Raw genomic sequence first — 18327 nt, 5'->3', positions numbered from 1 at the left:
CCACAAAGCTGAGTACGGGAGCACTGGCCTGAGTTGGCCCAAGAAGCCGAGCGGCCGTGGTAGGGGTCCGCCCACGCCTCACACTCACCTGTCCCTCAGCCGCGGGCCGCTCGCTCCTTCCGGCAGGCCGCTCTGCACACACCACGCTCACACCCGTCACCCGGCTCGAACGCACTTCGCAGCTCCTCTGTCAGGTCTTCTACGAAAAATTTCAGTCCTCTTGGCCACACTTCTGGGAAAGCCTCGGCTTTGCCCAGGCACGGATCTGCGCTGAGCGCGCGACTTTCAGAAATCCCGCCAAATCCTCACGCTCGCATCTCTGCAACGTCATCACGCCTTTCTCGGACCCGCCTTAAACACACTTCCGCTTCTGCTGCGAACCTGACGGACATGCCCAACGGCTTTGAACTCGAGTGATTTCGTAGGTCACTCTTCCCTTCCTTTATGACTCTTCTGACCAGGCCTTTCTTGTTACCTGACTGAGGACTACAAGCTTGCAAAGACGGTGTGATCGGCCCAGTACTACATAACCCAGAATGCACTGCTGCGGAAGCGCCTCTGAAAAATTCTTGCGCACCGGGTGTGGACTCAGGTCGGAAAGGTTTTTGCGTTGTACCGTTTTGTCAGAACGCGATTCTTTGGCAGCTGAGATGTTTTGGTTCGGAACCAGGTGTTCTTCTGGTCTCTGCGGGCGGCAGAGGTGCAGAAGCTGGAATAAAGATAAAACCTGTGAACGGAGCCAACGACTAGAAAATCAGTGTGGGAATCAGCGTGGTGGGGAAAAAAAAAACTTTTCGTTGGGCGGGGGTCGGAACCTGTGGATATAATCTAAATATATACATTTATAAAACTAAAGTGAAATAACTCACTCTCTAGTGTTTTTTTTTTCCTCTCTCGCTTTGTAGTGGTTATTGGGACTACAGAAAGTAGGCGCAAAGTTGAATAAAGATTCGTGTAGTTTGCCAGGAACTTTGTATTTTTCTTGTTATACATGTAGGTGTTTTCATTTTTTGGTTTTTCGATACAGGCTTTCTCTGTGTAGCCCTAGCTGTCCTGGAACCCACAAAGTAGACCAGGCTGGCCTCGAACTCAGAAATCCACCTGCCTCTGCCTCCCAAGTGCTGGGATTAAGGGCGTGCGCCACCACCGCCTGGTGATGTCGGTGTTTTCAGACAAGATCTCATACTCCTCAAACTCTTCGTGCCAAGAATGACCTTAATCCTTCTCCCACCTTTGTTTCTTGTGCTGGGATTGTAAAAATGATCCATTACCATGTTCTTTGTTGAGGATTCAACCCCGGATTGCATGCATGACACACAAGCACTTCAACAATTTAGCTGCATGCCCAGCTGGAGATTACTTATATTTAATATGAATACACTGTAGCTGTCTTCAGACACACCAGGTCATCGGATCACATTACAGACGGTTGTGAGCCGCCATGTGCTGGGAATTGAACTCAGGACCTATGGAAGAGCAGTCAGTACTCTTAAACCACTGTGCCATCTCTTCAACCCTAGGTAATTATTTTTGAGACAGGTTCTTTGTAACCTAGATTGGACTCAGCTCCCCAAGATCTGGGGTTACGTGAAAAAGCCACCATTCTTGACGTATATTTACTTTATATTTTGGGGGACACGTAGTTTCTCTGGATAAGTTTCCCATATATCTGTATTTTTCCCCTACAAGTGTGTGTCATCAGGGCTGATTGTGAGGTGGCTTAAAGTGGACACAATTTTTATTATTTTATCCTTACACTATTGTTACATCAAAGGATAGATTTCTGGAGATGAGGACACCAAAAAAAAAAAAAACCCAAAACATTATTAAAAAAAAACTGTGTGTGTGTGTGTATGTATGTATGTATGTATGTATGTATATGAACTTTCACAAGTGGAGGGCAGAAGACAACTTCAAAGTTAGTCATTTCCTTCCACCACGTATGTTCAAGATTCAGCTCAGGCTGTCAGGCTTGGTGGCAGCTGCCATCTCCTCCATGAAACTTAAAATATTTCAGGTGAGATGGAGGTTTGAGTTAAATATTTGACAATGACAGAAAAGTTCAAGAAGCATTTTGGTTGTAGAAAGAACCAAGCTGATTAATAGATAGCAGATAAATAAGGAATTGCTCCTGGAAATTAGAATTGTAATCTGCACAAATCTAAGCTTAGAAATTTAAGAGGCAAAGGACACCAGTCAAAGAAGAAAAGGTTTATTCATTCTCAGAAAGGTAAATTGAGATAGAAAGTGGGAGAAGAAACCAATACCCAACAAAACAAAAAACTTGTTTTGCATTCTATCTTTCTAGATCTTTCCAATTCTTCAGAGGCCCAGCAGCATGGATGTTGCTTTAGGTCAATTATCAACCCATACATTCTGAAATAGAATGAATCAGTGGACTAAATTCCATTTTTAATAATGCTTAAACTAGTCTGAATACTTTTAGTCAAAAACAAACAAGAAACCTAAGAACGTGGAAAAAAATTGAACTATTCTTCTAACAGCAAAGCAACAATTCATGAAAATATATCTGTAACTGAAAAAAATAATTGAATTACCCAATCTTAGTGATGCCTGTTTTTTTCTAACAGGTGTATAAACTCAGGCTGAACTCAAATTTGCTATGTGGGTGAAGATGCTTGGAACTTGTATCCCTCTTGTCAGGGTGGAAAAGTATCAACCTGCAAATATATGGCCCAAGACGGCTGGAAAGATGATAGCCGATTTCTGCTAGAAGTTGGCTCCCAACACCAATGGAATGACACCCTAAGACACAAGAGTTCAGGAACCACACAGCCCTGAAAGCTTCAACAGAGGCATTGCAGCTCCCATGGAAGGCTATCCCCAGCTAAGTAGTTCAGGATCCTCAGCCTCCCTCCCCTTCTTTAGTGTTTCAGCTCCCAGGCGAGGGTATTCCCAGCTGAGCTGAGGAGCTCAGGAGCCTTAGCCCTGCCCCACTACTTGGCTTCTAACCTCCTAAAGTGCTTCTTGGCTTCTTCCCATGAGAGTTACATCAGGCAGCCAATACCATAAAAGATTTATTGGAGAATCCAGGGAGGGGAGGGATGAATCCAGCAGTCGCTACCTTTGCTCTTGGGAGAGGATAGAAGGGCCTTAAATAAGAGGGATGAGGACAGCTTATATAGGATTTCATAGGGGGCTGAACTTTTCAGGGCAGAGATTTCCAGATTTGACAGTTGGTGAGAGTTCAAGTCCTGGGCTTGGGGAGCTCAGGGACTGGTGGGTTTACCTGTTCATGGTTTGCTGGGTTTTTGTAGGACACTCAGAGATTGGTAGGTTTTCTGGCTCAGGGATTGGTGGCTTTTTTTTTTCACCCTTTTTACTGTATCAGGCTCATGGGTTAGGATAGGAAGTCCTTCCCAGATGCAGGTGGCTTTGGCTGAGGTGCCACCTCTGTAGAGCTACTCAGTGAGGCTGGAGAAGAGACATTGCCACTGTGGACAGCTCCTGTGGTGCTAATTCATGAAGTTCATAGGCTGAGGCAGTAAAGGTGCCACCACCATGGCAGCTCCTATGACTCTACCTCTAGATAGTAGCAGGCAGAATTGGGAAAGTATGTGTTGCCACTGTGGAAAGCTCATGTCAGCAGCAGATTGAGACATGGCTGTTTGGCAGGTACATTTTGACAGCTCATGTTGAGGCATCTTATGGGTAGTGATAGGTTGGGGCAGGAAGAAGGAGCCAGCAACTGCTTTGACAGCTTGCCCAGGATCTATATCTACTAGATACGAAGTCAAAGTCCAGCCTGGGCTACACGAGATCATATTTCAAAAACAGAGGCTGGGTATTTAATTCAGGAGAGTGCTCATCTGGCATGCACGAAGCCCTGGGTTTGATAAGCATTTGCTTATACTTAATGTGGTGCACACCTGTAATCCCACCACTCATGAAGTAGAGGTGAGAATATCAAACAAAAGTCATTTTTGGTAATAGAGCAAGTTTAGACTGTATGAGATTGTCTTTTTAAAAATACTCTCAACCCTATAACCGCAGTGGTTATACTTTTTATTGTCATGCAGACACCTTGTCAAGTTCTTCCAGGCCATAGACAACACCAGCTGCTCTCAATTCACAAACTGATATGGGCAAACACATGGATCTTGTCAACACACTTAGAGAGAAAATGTAACAAGGCTTATATGACTCAGAATTCCTAGTGAAAAAAAAATTAGAGGCCTAGTGTTATTTTTTAACAAAATCTCATTTGTGCACAAGAGATTATCCCAACATCTCCTCTTTACAGCCCAAGAAATGTCCAATTTCTCTAATACCAATTAACTACATACAATAAGAATAATGAGAATTGTCAGGTAGGAATTACATTCACAATGTCTAATCATTTGTTTGGCAACATTGGAGAAAGTACCCCACTATTCTAACTAAAGTTATGTACTTAAATCACTTTCTTTCATAATTCACATGAATCAACCTAAAAATATATAATTGTTCATTATCATAGTATCAGTTGCGCTAATGTCTGGGGCCCTGTTACAATAGCAACGAAAAGATAGCTAGCTATGCAGCTATCCTAGCACCACTTAATAAAAGATTTTACCACTATTGATTTGTGATACTTCGATTATTTCAATTTGTGGGAGGCAGAACAATGAACCCTTAAGGATGTCTACATTGTAGCCCCTAAAATGTAATAATGTTATTCTATTCGAGATTTTACCGATATATTAGCTGGGCAGGTATGCAAAAACATACCCAGCATTCAGAAGGCTAAGTAGAGAGGATTGTTCCCTAGGCTACATACTGAGACTGCCTTTAAAAAGCAAAAAATTATCAGAGCTTGCTTTCCTGAGATTTCAGGTCATGATTGGGTTGTAGATGTGGGTCAATTGAGTGCTTGCTTATTTCATGAACCCAGAGTTTGATGCTCGTACCACATACACCAGGCATAGTGGTAAGTCCCAGGATATCCTTCCTTTCAAGAAGGAACACCTAGAGGGGTTATTGATCTTAAACTCCTGATCCTTGTCTCCACATTTCAAGTGCTGTGATTATAGGCAGGAAGCATTTAGGAAGCAGAGGCAGGTGGTGCTCTGAATTTGTGGACAGCATGGTCTACATATAACGTTTCTATAGCTTTTATTCTTTTTTCAGTGCATTGTCTGGGGTCTTGTATCGGCGGTTCCTTTGTAACGGCTACCGGTCCGCAGGTCAGGATCTAGCAAGAGAGAGAGTGGGGACGGAGGAGGGGCGAGAGACACAAAAGATGGATACAAGACACAGTCTGATCAAGCCTCCTCAAGTCTCTTCTTTATTCTCTCTTACAGAAAGGAAATCCTGGGTATTTATACCCTTTACCACGTGACTTGCCCTCCTGGACAAGCTCAACTGAAGGCACTATATCACTTGCATTGTAGCAATGGATACCACGAGCACCTTGCAGCTGGGGGCACTAAACAGTGTAACAAGATGTTTATCAGAGTGTGCTCAGCTGTTGTGGGCTGTTGAAAACAAGTCTCTTGTCAGGGTATATGGCCTGAGATGGCTGCAAAGATGATAGCTGCTTTCTGCTAGGAGTCGGCTCCCAACAGGTCTGTGTCTGTTCTCCACCTGTCTCCTAACAGAATCTTCTCTGCTCAGCTCAGTTTTTCCTGGCTCAACTGCCTTATCTCTTTCCAATCCCACACCTGTCTTCTGGACACTAATCCTCCATCTACTGGACCCTACCATCCTTCTGCAAGCCTCTTCTGGCTTTTAATATCCTCTCCTGTTCTCAGAAGTCCAAAAGGCAATCAAAGCTAAAGGTCTTATGGCCAAGCAGTTCTAACTCCTAAGTACTTCCAAAGAGTCAGTTGACTAACCATTGGGGATCTTTTAAAGGGCCAGGTACATAAAATGAATCACATTGTAAGTTTCATGCCAGCCAGGAATACATAGTAAAAACCTATCTCAAATCCAACCCCCAAAACACTGTAAGCTAGGGATATGACTCAGTAGGTGAAATTTATCCATAGAACCCACTTAAATCTAGACAAGATATTATGAGCATGGCTATAGAGATGGGAAGCAGAGGCAAATCTCTCATATAAAAGGTAGACGGCAAGGAGCACTAACACCTGAGGTTGCTCTCTGACATCTTTATGTATTGTCACAACACGTGCACCACGGCATTTTTGTGGACACCCCCTCACACCCCTGTGTGTATGCAAGCGCATGCCAGTGAACAAATGAAAGAGAGTCATGGAAAAAGCTGGGTATAGAGAGGTGAACACCTTTAATCTCAGCACCCCAAAAGGAAGAAACAGGAAGATCTCTTTGAAGTCTTCTTGCATGCACTTACCAGGCTGAGGGAGGACTGCTGTAGAGCTTGAAGCCAGCCTGAGCTACAAAGTGATTTTAAAATAAGTCTAAGCTACTTATCAAGAAACTGTCTCAGAAAACACAAATAAATAAAAAGAAAACCCAACAGCAATAAAAAGAAGTTATGATTTGCTTAGTGATAAAATAGCCTAGGTTCTATTCCTCAAACTACAAAACAAATGGGCTGGAATGTAGCTTTAAAAAAAAATAAAAGACAGGGCTGGAGAGATGGCTCAGCAGTTAAGAGCATTGACTTCTCTCTCAGAGGTCCTGAGTTCAATTCCCAGCAACCACATGGTGGCTCACAACCATCTGTAATGGAATCTGATGCTCTCTTCTGGTGTGTCTGTAGACAGCTACAGTGTACTCATACAAATAAATCTTAAAAAAAAAAAAAAAAATAAGCAGGGCGGTGGTGGCGCACGCCTTTAATCCCAGCACTTGGGAGGCAAAGGCAGGCAGATTTCTGAGTTCGAGGCCAGCCTGGTCTACAGAGTGAGTTCCAGAACAGCCAGGGCTACACAGAGAAACCCTGTCTTGAAAACAAACAAACAAACAAACAAATAAATAAATAAAAGACAAAGCCAGGTGGATCTCTGTCAGTTCCAAGACAGCCAGGGTTACAGAGAAAGTCTTTGTTCCCCCCCACCCATATATAAATATATAGTGTTTAGCACGGAAGCATTAAGGTAAGTTTATGATCATCCTTGGCTACATGAGTTACAGGCAAGTCTGGGATAGATGACTATGAGAAAACAAAACAAAACCCATCAAACTTAAAAAGATGTGTAGGGAGGGAGGGTGGTCTAAATACAGCAGTTGGGGTTTACTTATGGCAGTTCTCTGCAGGCAGCACTACTCCTACTCAGTTAGGAGGCAGGGGAGTGGGAGGACAGTCAGGGCTAACTCATGTTCCTTTGATTTATAGAATTTCCATTCTGCCACAGCATGATACTTTTTTTTGTTTTGTTTTTTTCGAGACAGGGTTTCTCTGTGTAGTCCTGGCTGACCTGGAACTCACTCTGTAGACCAGGCTGGCCTCGAACTCAGAAATCCTCCTGCCTCTGCCTCCCAAGTGCTGGGATTAAAGGCGTGCGCCACCACTGCCCGGCTGATGATACTTTTTAAATTTTTACTTTATCTTTATTTCTTTTGTGTGAATGTTTTGCATACATGTATGTTTGTTTGCCTGGTCCCTGTGAAGGTTGGAAGGGGGCATCAGGGACAGTTGTTACAGGAAGCTGTAAGCCACTGCATGAGTGCTGAGAATTGAACCCAGGTCTTCTACAAGAGCAGCTAATGCTCTTAACAGCTGAACTATCTCTCTCTCTCTCTTTTTTTTTTTTTTTTGGTTTTTCGAGACAGGGTTTCTCTGTGTAGCCCTGGCTGTCCTGGAACTCACTCTGTAGTCCAGGCTGGCCTCGAACTCAGAAATCCGCCTGCCTCTGCCTCCCAAGTGCTGGGATTAAGGGCGTGTGCCACCACCGCCCGGCTGAACTATCTCTCAAACACAAAGTTTTTGTATATGAGAAAAACATGGTTTCAGAAAGCAATAGTTTTTTTATGATTGTGAGAAACTAGTGTTACAATGTGATATTGTTTAAATTTCACTATTTAAAAAAAGATTGAAAATCTTGCTGTAAAGCATTCTTTATAGAGAAGGAAATGACCTGTACTGAAGGTATATTATTTCATTATCACATACATCACAAATACAAAAATATTCACATATTTACATAATATATGATGCCAAAAATGAATGAACTTTTCCTAGAAAGAGTAATTAGAAAGAGTATACATTAGAAAGAGAAAACATTAATAAACATTTAAAGAAAATACCAAGACTCTCAAGAAAAGATGGCAACCATTTCAATAGCTGAATATTTCTACTTTCTTTTAACAGCATTTCTGAAATGGAAAAGGATGAACAGTTTGTGGATAGATATATTCTTTTGGGTTTTGTTTGTTTGTTTTTGAGACAGGGTATAGCCCTGTATATATATATATATTCTATAAAGTATCCCAATATAGTTGTTGTTGTTTGCCTGTGGTACTGGAGATTAAACATAGGCCTTTGTACATGCTAGGCAAGCATTCTACCACTTGACTCTACGTCCAACACCCCCAATTGCTTAAAAACAAAACAAAAGGTTTTTTTTGTTTGTTTTTTTGTTTTTCGAGACAGGGTTTCTCTGTATTTTTGTTTTTTTAAACATTTTTAAAAATTTGTTTTTAAGATATATTTATTTATGTACACTGTCGCTGTCTCAGACACAACGGAAAAGGGCATTGGCTCCCAATCACAGACGGTTGTGAGCCACCGTGTGGTTGCTGGGAACTGCACTCAGGACCTCTGGAAGAGCAGTCAGTGCTCTTAACCGCTGAGCCATTTCTTCAGCCCCAAGATTTTGTTTTTAATTATGTGTATAAAGGAATGGGCACATGTGAGGGCAGGCACAGGAGCCATCCAGAAGAGGGCATGATCCCCTGGAGTTAGAGTTACAGGTGGTTGTAGGCTGCTGTATTCTTTGTTTGTTCTAATATGTCACCACTATGTGAGTGCTAGAAACTAAACCCAGGACTTCTGGAAGAAAGAACAGCAAGCATTCAACTACTGAGCCATCTCTCCAGTCTCTTCCACAATCCCCACCCTGTTTTTGTGTTTGTGCATGCATGCACATATGTGTTCCTGTGTATGTGGGTGTGGGTGTAGACCAGAGGTAGACAAACTATGTTTTCCTTAGTTGTTCTCCAACTTTTTTTTTTTTTTTTTTTTTGGTTTTTCGAGACAAGGTTTTTCTGTGTAGCCCTGGCTGTCCTGGAACTCACTCTGTAGATCAGGCTGGCCTCCAACTCAAAAATCCGCCTGCCTCTGCCTCCCAAGCGCTGGGATTAAAGGTGTGGGCCACCACTGCCCAGCCTTATTCTTTTGGTTTTATTGAGACAAATCTCACTCATTGTGTTGACCATGCTGGTCTTGAAGTCATGAGATCACATGGTCTTCCTGTTTTAGTTTCCTGAGTAGCTGCGGCCATAGGTTTGTACTACCAGAAGCTGATAGAAATGTTCCTACTTTAGATATATCTGCTAAGCAAAACCCATAAATATACAGCTCAAGATAACAGGAAATGATTAATCTTTGTGTCCTATCTCCTTGTAAATGTTACCCTTAGAGCTTGTATTAAGGCAAGAGCACAACTTTAGACTTTTTTAAAAAACTGTTTTTTTTTTTTTTTGTGGTATTAAATGTAGGTCTTTACACACAAGACAAGTGTTCTATCAACAAGTTACTTTAGGGGAAATTTTTCACATGTCTGATCATTTAATCCTGGGTATAAGGATTATAACAAGTAGATGCTATTTGAGACCTCATCATTTTCAACTAGGTATTTTAAAACTAGTGATACAAATTAACTATGGCATCATCGGGAGGAATTTTGCTAGTTTTATATGATGTTAAGACAAAGAATAAATGTCAATATTGACCCTGATATATTATTAAGTGTTCTGTTTTTCAGCCAGGTCTCATAGACAGCCCAGGCTGGCTTTAATCTTCTCTCACTGGAATCCTAAGATTACAAGAGTTCACCTCTATGCCTGGTAAATGGATTTTTTTCTTGGTTGTTATGGCTGTGATCTGTGGTTCTTACAGCAAAAGTTTCAGTCCTTAAGTAGATCTTGGTAAATTTGCTTGACTACATTCTTCAGGTAGTTTTCCTCTAAGGGCACTTTCAAGATAATGGCAGCAATTTCATCATGGCTAGAAAAGACAAAAGAGTATTTTTTATTACTTTTCCTGAAAAACTTATACCTCTCTCCAAATCAGGGCTACTCATGTCCTTGGATACCATCTCTTAAGTTCCTAGGAAGCACAAATGTTTATTTCTGGAAATAAGCAGAACTTTACTTGAAACTGTATTCTAAAATAAGGCTAAATAACCAATTCTATAAAGTGCTATATATTATATAGTATATATAGATTATTAGATATTATATAATATAGATTATATTATATAATCCCAAGTGCTGGGATTAAAGGCATTCACCACCACTGCCCGGCGTTCTCCAACTTATTTTTGAGTCTTTCACTGATTGGCTAGACTGGCTGGCTAGCGATTCTCAGGTTCTTGCTATCTCTACCCTTCCCAGAACTGGGGTTATGGGTGTGTACCACCTCACCCTGATTTTAATCTGTGTACTAGGGATGGAATTACAGGTCTTCATGCTCGTGTGGCAGGCTATTTACCAACTGAGCCATCTGGTCTCCAAGTTAATTTCTTCAGCTACAAAATCCTAAATTGTTGCTTGCTGATGAATTAAAGAAGAACAGCTTCTAATAAGTCACAGTATGATCAAAAAAGTTATAAAGTAGATCATAGTCTGATGGGGATGAGCTGGAACTTCTGATGCTGCTCCCCCTTCCTCTAAAGTGGCTGGGATTACAGGGATGGAGCTCTATATGGTTGCTTTCTATGGTACTGAGAATGCAACCCAAGCTTTATGCATGGTACCAACTGAGTCACAAATTCAGTTCTAAAATGTTTCCTGTTTTGCAGAGAAGTGTTGAAAAACTGAAGCCATCATAAAAGATGGGACTCCAGCATCTACTGGAGACAGTAATAAGACCACTAAAAGAACAAATACTAGAAAAGGAAGTCAGAAAGAAGTGATATACTAACAATGCATTTGCTGACACTTTCAAGGACCTTTGGAATGAAATAAGAAGAGTACAAAAGTAGCTGGAACTCTCATCGAGCTGAATGTTTACTTACCCAATCTTCCCAAGGTGATTTTGAATGGTGAACGGTAGTGGGACCAAGGGATAATGAGCCGAGGGAGACAAGGTTATCGAAAACTTTGCAAATGCTGCAGAACTGGAGAACAAAAGTCTCAATCTATAAAAGACAGACACAATTAAAAACAGATTTTTCTTTTATACTTGCATAAGAAACTTAGGTGGCTATAATTTCTTGTCCTTATCAAATAGAAAAGAAGGTAAGACATCTGGAGCAAGACGTTTTAATAGTTACTTGCTCAGGAGAGGGAGAGATTGCACAGGTATGCACATTCACAATATGGGTGGAGGTAAGCATATTGGGTACAGATCCTCAGGCACCTTCCCCCTTTTCTTTGAGACGGTCTCTCAATGGACAGTGATCATCACCTACTAAAACTGACTGCAGATTTCTAGCCTCCAGAACGTTAAGTCAATTATGTTCCTGCTATTCAAGCCACTCAACTTATAATGCTTAATACCTCCAGGGAACTGAATATACTCACTCAGTATTATTCACATTTATATCCATCAGGCTATAATTTGGCCCCCATCGCTTTAAAAATTCGATCTCCTCTCCTAGAAGCCTACAACAGTTCACTACCAGTGAGAGTTCTTGAAGCATCTAGAAAAAATAAACAAACAGACTTTGTAAGTGTGTGTGTGTGTGTTTATGAAAAGATCATACTAAAATGCTTTATTTTGGGGTTTAGGGATGTAGCTCAGGAGTTCAGGTCTAGTGGCTAGAGAGATGGCTCAGTAGTTAAGGGTACTAGCTGCATTTTCAGAGGATCTGGGTTCGTATTCTAACACCACATGATGGCCAACAATCATCTGTAACTCCAGTTTAAGAGGACTCTGATGCCCTCTTCTGGCATCCTCACGCAATTACACATTTGGCTCAGACATATATGCAAGAAAAACACTTCTATACATAAAATAAAAAATAAAAGTTAAAAAAAAAAAAAAAAGAAAAGGCAGGGCTGGAGAGATGGCTCAACAGTAAAGAAAGAGCACTGACTGCTCTTCCAGAGGTCCTGAGTTCAATTCCCAGCAACCACACAGTGGCTCACAACTATCTGTAATGGGATCTGAAACGTTCCTCTGTTGTGGCTAATGTGTCATGGTTAACTTTGGCTACATAAGTCAGATGAGGCTGCAGAAACACAGTCTCAAAAAGAAAATTAAAGAACAAGAACAACAACATCATTCCCATTATTTTGAATGTGAACTAGAAAAGTAAAATAAAATGGGCAGTGGTGACATATGCCTTTAATTCTAGCACTCAACACACAAGCATGCACGCATGCACAAAGAAAACCTTCTGAGGTTTAGTGGCTATTATAATCCCCAAAATGTGGGATTTATTTATTTAAATGTGAATATATTTATAATTTTGGGGATTATTATATATGTAGAATTTCTTCTGCTATTTGGAACTAATAGGCAAGATTTTCTTTAAGAGCCTCACTAGACTTTACCTGGGGTACCTGATGCTGTGTTGTGCATTTCTTCTTCCAGGACTCCTGTTCCTCAATGTACTGAAAAATAAGCTTATGAACTAAAATGGAGGAAGAAGGAGCTTTATCTTCTGAATAAGAAAAAAAATGAAAATAAAGGTATTATTTATTCATCATTTTAATAAGGTATGAATATAATATTATATAAGCTAAAAACATTTTCAAACTAGATGCATATTTATTTATGTTTTATTTCCAAGCATGACCATAACATGTGTAGTTATATAAGCCACTCTATAAAACTTTAAGCCTAAGCATAAAAAACAGTTTTTTAGTGAAAGCATAAATTTTAACAGAACATATTTCTAAGTTCAAAGCTAGCTTTACTATCTAAGTAATTATAAGCACAGCACTTAATTTTTCTGATCTGTAGTTTCCTAACTGGTAAAACAGAAAATAATATCTGCTTATAGCACTGATATAAATAATCTACATATGTGGTATAGACTAAGTACCCATAGTGCTAATTTTAAACATAAAAGTAACTACTATTAATCATTATTCAATATCTAGAAGTAATATAATCATTTCTTTTAAAATCTACTCAGAATTTAGAATACTATACAAGCAGTTTTATCTCATAACACATTTTAAGGACATTATTATACCTATAAATTACCAAGAAAAGTTAGAGGCTTAAATATTTAGAACTTACCATCTAACAGAGACTGAAACCTGAGCTCATTAATCTTCCTGTTAGCCTTGTCCAAGAAAGGGAGACCAGCTAAAGAGAAACAGAAAAGGAGACTTTTCTCTCTTATTTCTTCTTCATCCTTACATAGCCTATGCTTGCGTGAAAATATTATCATACCTGGTTTATGCAGCGCTGGGGACTGAACCCAAGGCTTTCATGAATGCTAGGCATACATTCTACTACTGAGCTATAGCCTAGTTATAAATATTTTTCCTACTTTAGAATTCTATTGAAGGTTTATTATCCTTGAACCTTGTTTTCTCACATTATTCTCTGTATATGGTAAAGATCTCCTGATAGCATTCAATAATATTGGTTTAGTAGGTTCTTGAAAGAAATTAAAGTGTAAAACATAGCTATATTTATTTATTTTTAACACTTTTCCCTGTTTTTGTTTTTTGTTTATTTTTCTTTTTCAAGACATGGTTTCTCTGTGTAACAGAGCCATTCTGTCCTGGAACTAGCTCTGTAGACTTAGGCTAGCCTAAAATTCACAGAGATCTGCCTGTCACTGCCTCCTGAGTGATGGAATTAAAGGAGGTATTGTGTCCATGCCCTGCTCAGTTTTATTTTGAAAGAAACTTTAGGACTAAAGTGTATCTTAGTTTTGCTTTTGTTTTTTGTTTGTTTGTTTGTTTTTTCCTTTTTTTTGGGGGGAGGGGTGGGGAGGCAGGTTTTTTCCTATGTACTTATGGCTGTCTTGGAACTTGCATAGCAGGCTGGTCTTGAACTTGGAGATATCTGCTATAGCCTCTTGAGTGCTAGAATTAAGGGGAAATGCTACTGTGCTGGTCTTCAGGCTTGAGTACATCAAAACCAATTTACGACTCAGGCTTGGTGGTACAGGTCCTTAATCCCAGCACTTAGAGTGTAGTCAGGTAAATCTGAGTCTGAGGCTAGCCTGGACTACAGAAAGTAGTTTTATTTAGCACAGCCATGGCTAAACAGAGAGCCTATCTTCATAAGCTAAAACACAACAACCCCTCCCCGAAAAAAAAAAATATGGGGGAAATTATGAGAAATAAAGTCAACCCCCACAACAGGGATAAAAAAAAGCCAAGCCAACATTGTCTGGGTCCTGGGTCACATCAATACCCAGAGAATGTATTTTATCACTGAAAAATATTAAGAGCTCCTCCCTTGACTATAATTATTTCTATGCAAACATTTTTTTTTCCCCAAGAATCAAACAGGCACAAGGTGCATATCAGCTGCATTCAGGAGGTAGAGGCAGGTAGATCTCTGAATTTGGGGCCAGCTAAGTATACATTCTGAGACCTGTCTCAAACAGATAAACGATCAAATAAAACCATATGAAGGCAGTGGGACCAACTTCTCCATATCTACTAGCTGCTAATCCCTCTGGATTGTAAGTTACTTCTTGCTTCTCAAATTCTAACTCTTGTCTTTTTGTTGAACATTTTATTAAATATTTGCTATGTCCTAGGTACTACAGATGGCATGAGGAAAACAGATGTGAGGTGTAGAGAGATGCCTCAGTTTGCTTCTCAGCACACACATATCAGGCTCATAATCTCTTGTGATTCCTAGCTTCAGTTCCCAGGGGATCTAACATGTCCTTCTGGTCCCTGTCAGTGCCCCCCCCCACACACATATACACACGTGCTGAAAAACATATACATATTAAAAGTAAAACTTAAAAAGATATGACTATGACATATCCTGTATAGTGACTCTATGTAGTGTCTAGAGATTTCTACCTATTCTTTTTTTTTTTTTTCCCTTTGAGACAGGGTTTCTCTGTATAGCCCTGGCTGTCCTGGAACTCACTCTGTAGACCAGGTTGGCCTTGAACTCAGAAATTCACCTGCCTCTGTCTCCCAAGTGCTGGGATTAAAGGCGTGTGCCACCACTGCCCGGCTGATTTCTACCTATTCTAATGGCTTATCTATATAGAGAACTTTTTAGGAGATTACTTGTTTTTTATCTTCCCAATGGTCTAGATGGAACCCAAGGCCTTAAGTATAGCAGTGCAAGTGCTTTGCCACTGAGCTGTACCCCGAGGCCAGGACTTTACTATTAAGCACACAAATAAAATCAATCATGAATAACAGCCATTCAAGGAAATTCTCTAACAGAAAACACACACACACACACACACAGAGAAAAAAATTATTTGGATAGGAAGAATTTTATTATCTAAAAGAACTCAAAATCAGCTGTATTTTATTTTTATTCTTATTGTCTGTTGTCTTCTGAGACAGGGTCTCATCAGGTCGTAGATGACCCGCCCAGCCACGCCACCATGCTCCGCTCTTCTATACTCTTTGTTCTGTAACATAAAATTCTTTCCGACTGGGATAGCAGTAGAGCATAACTTAGCATGTAGGAGTTCCTGGGTTCAATCTCTAGCAAACTGTTATCAGTAAGGTAACTAATTCTTCTGAGATTCTCAGCAGTGTTGTCATTTTGGCAAAAGTTATACTATTATAATAAAATGTAGGTTTTTATCTTTAGAGTACAGCAATTCACTTCTCTGTAGAGGATCATTTTAGCTTTGCTACTTACTTACCTAGTGGCTCTCCAAAGGTGATGATGAGTTCTACTGAATCATAAACAAAGGTAAATACAGCTTGATCATCACTCCACTCAATGACATCCCATTCAGACAAGCTAGAGAAGGATAAACAAGAAAAACAAGTAAGTCTATCCTTTCTTCCTTCCTTCTCAATGCTGGGCGTTCAATCCAAGAAGTTACAAACCCAAATGAAGAATCTGTGATATCATTTAAATACTAGCAATGGTAGCTAAGATTTTTGTTCTCCACTGGATTGGGAAATAATATGTCTATTTAAATAATTTGAATGGCCAGGTTGGGAAAAAGATACACATTTTCAATCCTAGCCCTTGGGAGGCTGAAGCAGGCAGATCACCTTGAGTTTTAGGTTGGCCTGTGTTACACAGTGAGATGGTATCTCAAAACATGATACAAGGATACAAGTACTTTGGCAACACATATACTAAAATAAGAACAAATTAATCCGTGTGCAAGGATACCACAAAAATTTGTGAAACATTCCATATACACAGACACACAGACACACAGACACACACACACACAGACTAATCACCAATGGAAGTTTTATGACCACCTTTGCAGACAAACAACATAAAACAAAACCCTGGAAAAAATATATGATTATACAGTCTTGTGCTTTCTGTTTGCTTGGTTTTGTTTTATGTAGTTTTGTTTGTTTGTTTGTTTTGTTTTTTGAATTAAGCTTTCATTGTGTACTCTGGTTGGCTGAGAACGTGCTATGTAAATGAGGCGGATCAAATAAATTTCTTGCCTCTGCTTCCTAAGTGCTGGGATTACAGGTATGTTCAATAACACTTGGTTCAATCTTATGTATTTGAAACAACTCAATCTTGAGTCATATATTGGAGGATCTATTTGATAAAAAGTGTTAAAGATATATTTTAAAAAATATTCATCGTATTTTATATGTGTGTTCCTGAGTGTATGTATGCAGGAGGCTGCCAAAGGTAGAAGGCAGCATTGGATCCTCTAGAACTGGATTAAAGGTAGCTGTGAGCTACTATGTGGATACTGGGAAATGAACTGGGTCTTTTGCAACAGCAGTACACTTAGCTACTAAACCAGCTTTTCAGACACAAAAATAATTTTAAAAATTTTAAGCTTAACTCATGGTCCTTTATGTGTTTACCTCAGATATGAAGTACACTGACTTTTTTAAAAGGCTGATTAAACCTCAATCTTTGAGGGTCAAACAATCTTTTCACAGTGGTTATCTAAGACCACTGTAAAATGCAGATATATTTATATTACAATTCATAACAGTTGCAAAATTACAGTTATGAAGTAGCAATGATATAATTTATGGTTGGGGGAGTCACACTGTGTGAGGAACTGTATTGAAGGGCAGCAGCCTAAGAAAGGTAGGAGCCACAGCTGTAGGTGTTTAAAGGCCATAGCAATTGCTGGGTACTGTGGTGTTGGAATGTGAGTATTCTTGAGAAGCTAAGGCACAACAATTGCTTGGATCCAGAAATTCTAGGCCAGGATGGGCAACATAGGGAAGGCTTAACTTAAAACAACATTAATAATAAACCCCCAAATCCTCCAAAAATCTATAGCAATATATAAGGCACAGGATAGACCAGAATGAATGCCATCTGCCTTTTCTTACCTCAATTGATCCAGTAATTCTTCAGTTTTAGTTGTTTGTTCTTTTATAAATTCTATCTGAGCAAGGGTCTGCGTTTTCTGTGACTCTACTTCTAAGAACTTTCTGCAAATAAAATCAGGTATTCACAGAAAAACAAAGTATTTATTAGTGAGTTCAGAATAGTAACAAAATGTTTTGGGGATGGGGAGATGATTCAGTAGATGATGTCCCTGTGAAAGCTTAGAGAGCTGAGTGTGGATCCCTGGCACCCAGGAAGAACAAAGCAAGGTGTAACAGTGTTGGGACAGATCCTTCAGAGATAGATGAATCCTGGTGCTTGCTGGCCAGTCAGTCAAATCAATTGGTTTCTCTGGGTTTAGTGAGAAACTCTGTCTTAAAAGCTAAGGTAGAAGTTGGCTATGGTGGAGCATACTTTAGATCCCAGCATTGATGACAGAGGCAAACAGATCTTTATAGGTTCAAAGTCTATCTCATCACATACTAACCTTGAATTACAGCAATCTTTATGTCTCAGCCTTCTAACTGTTAAGATTATAAAGCATGGACCAACAGACCCAGAGTTCTGTCAACTTAATTTCAGTTAAACATTATTATTTGTCAAATTAATGTTTGTCAACTTAAATTTTATTGGTTTTGTCATTATTTACATGTAATTTCTTTTTTGAAAATGTATTTATTTATTTTAATTTTATGTGTATTGCTGTTTTGTGTGTGAGGTGGGAGAGGAAGGGAGGAAAGGAAGAAGGGGGAGAGAGAGGGGGAGGAGGGAGGGAGGAAAGGAGGAAGGGAGAGAGAGAGAAAGAGAGAGAGAGAGAGAGAGAGGGAGAGAGA

General features: G+C 39.9%; 1 protein-coding gene across 1 annotated transcript in view; it reads right to left on the bottom strand.

The window, feature by feature from the left end:
• Positions 1-9541: 9541 nt before the first annotated feature.
• Knl1 (kinetochore scaffold 1) overlaps positions 9542-18327 on the bottom strand; it is a 67207-nt gene continuing 58421 nt past the window's right edge. Inside the window, exons 18-24 of the mRNA XM_028767002.1 lie at positions 17497-17598; positions 15858-15958; positions 13286-13354; positions 12592-12701; positions 11617-11735; positions 11109-11231; positions 9542-10096 (exon numbers count right to left, since the gene is read on the bottom strand). Coding sequence (XP_028622835.1) covers positions 9997-10096; positions 11109-11231; positions 11617-11735; positions 12592-12701; positions 13286-13354; positions 15858-15958; positions 17497-17598 — 724 coding nt within the window. The 3' untranslated portion in view covers positions 9542-9996. The remainder of the gene's footprint in view (positions 10097-11108; positions 11232-11616; positions 11736-12591; positions 12702-13285; positions 13355-15857; positions 15959-17496; positions 17599-18327) is intronic.

This window comes from Grammomys surdaster, unplaced genomic scaffold (genome assembly GCF_004785775.1).
Source record: "Grammomys surdaster isolate TR1022 unplaced genomic scaffold, NIH_TR_1.0 170, whole genome shotgun sequence".
Classification (NCBI taxonomy): domain Eukaryota; kingdom Metazoa; phylum Chordata; class Mammalia; order Rodentia; family Muridae; genus Grammomys; species Grammomys surdaster.
This window is presented reverse-complemented; position numbering and strand designations above follow the sequence as displayed.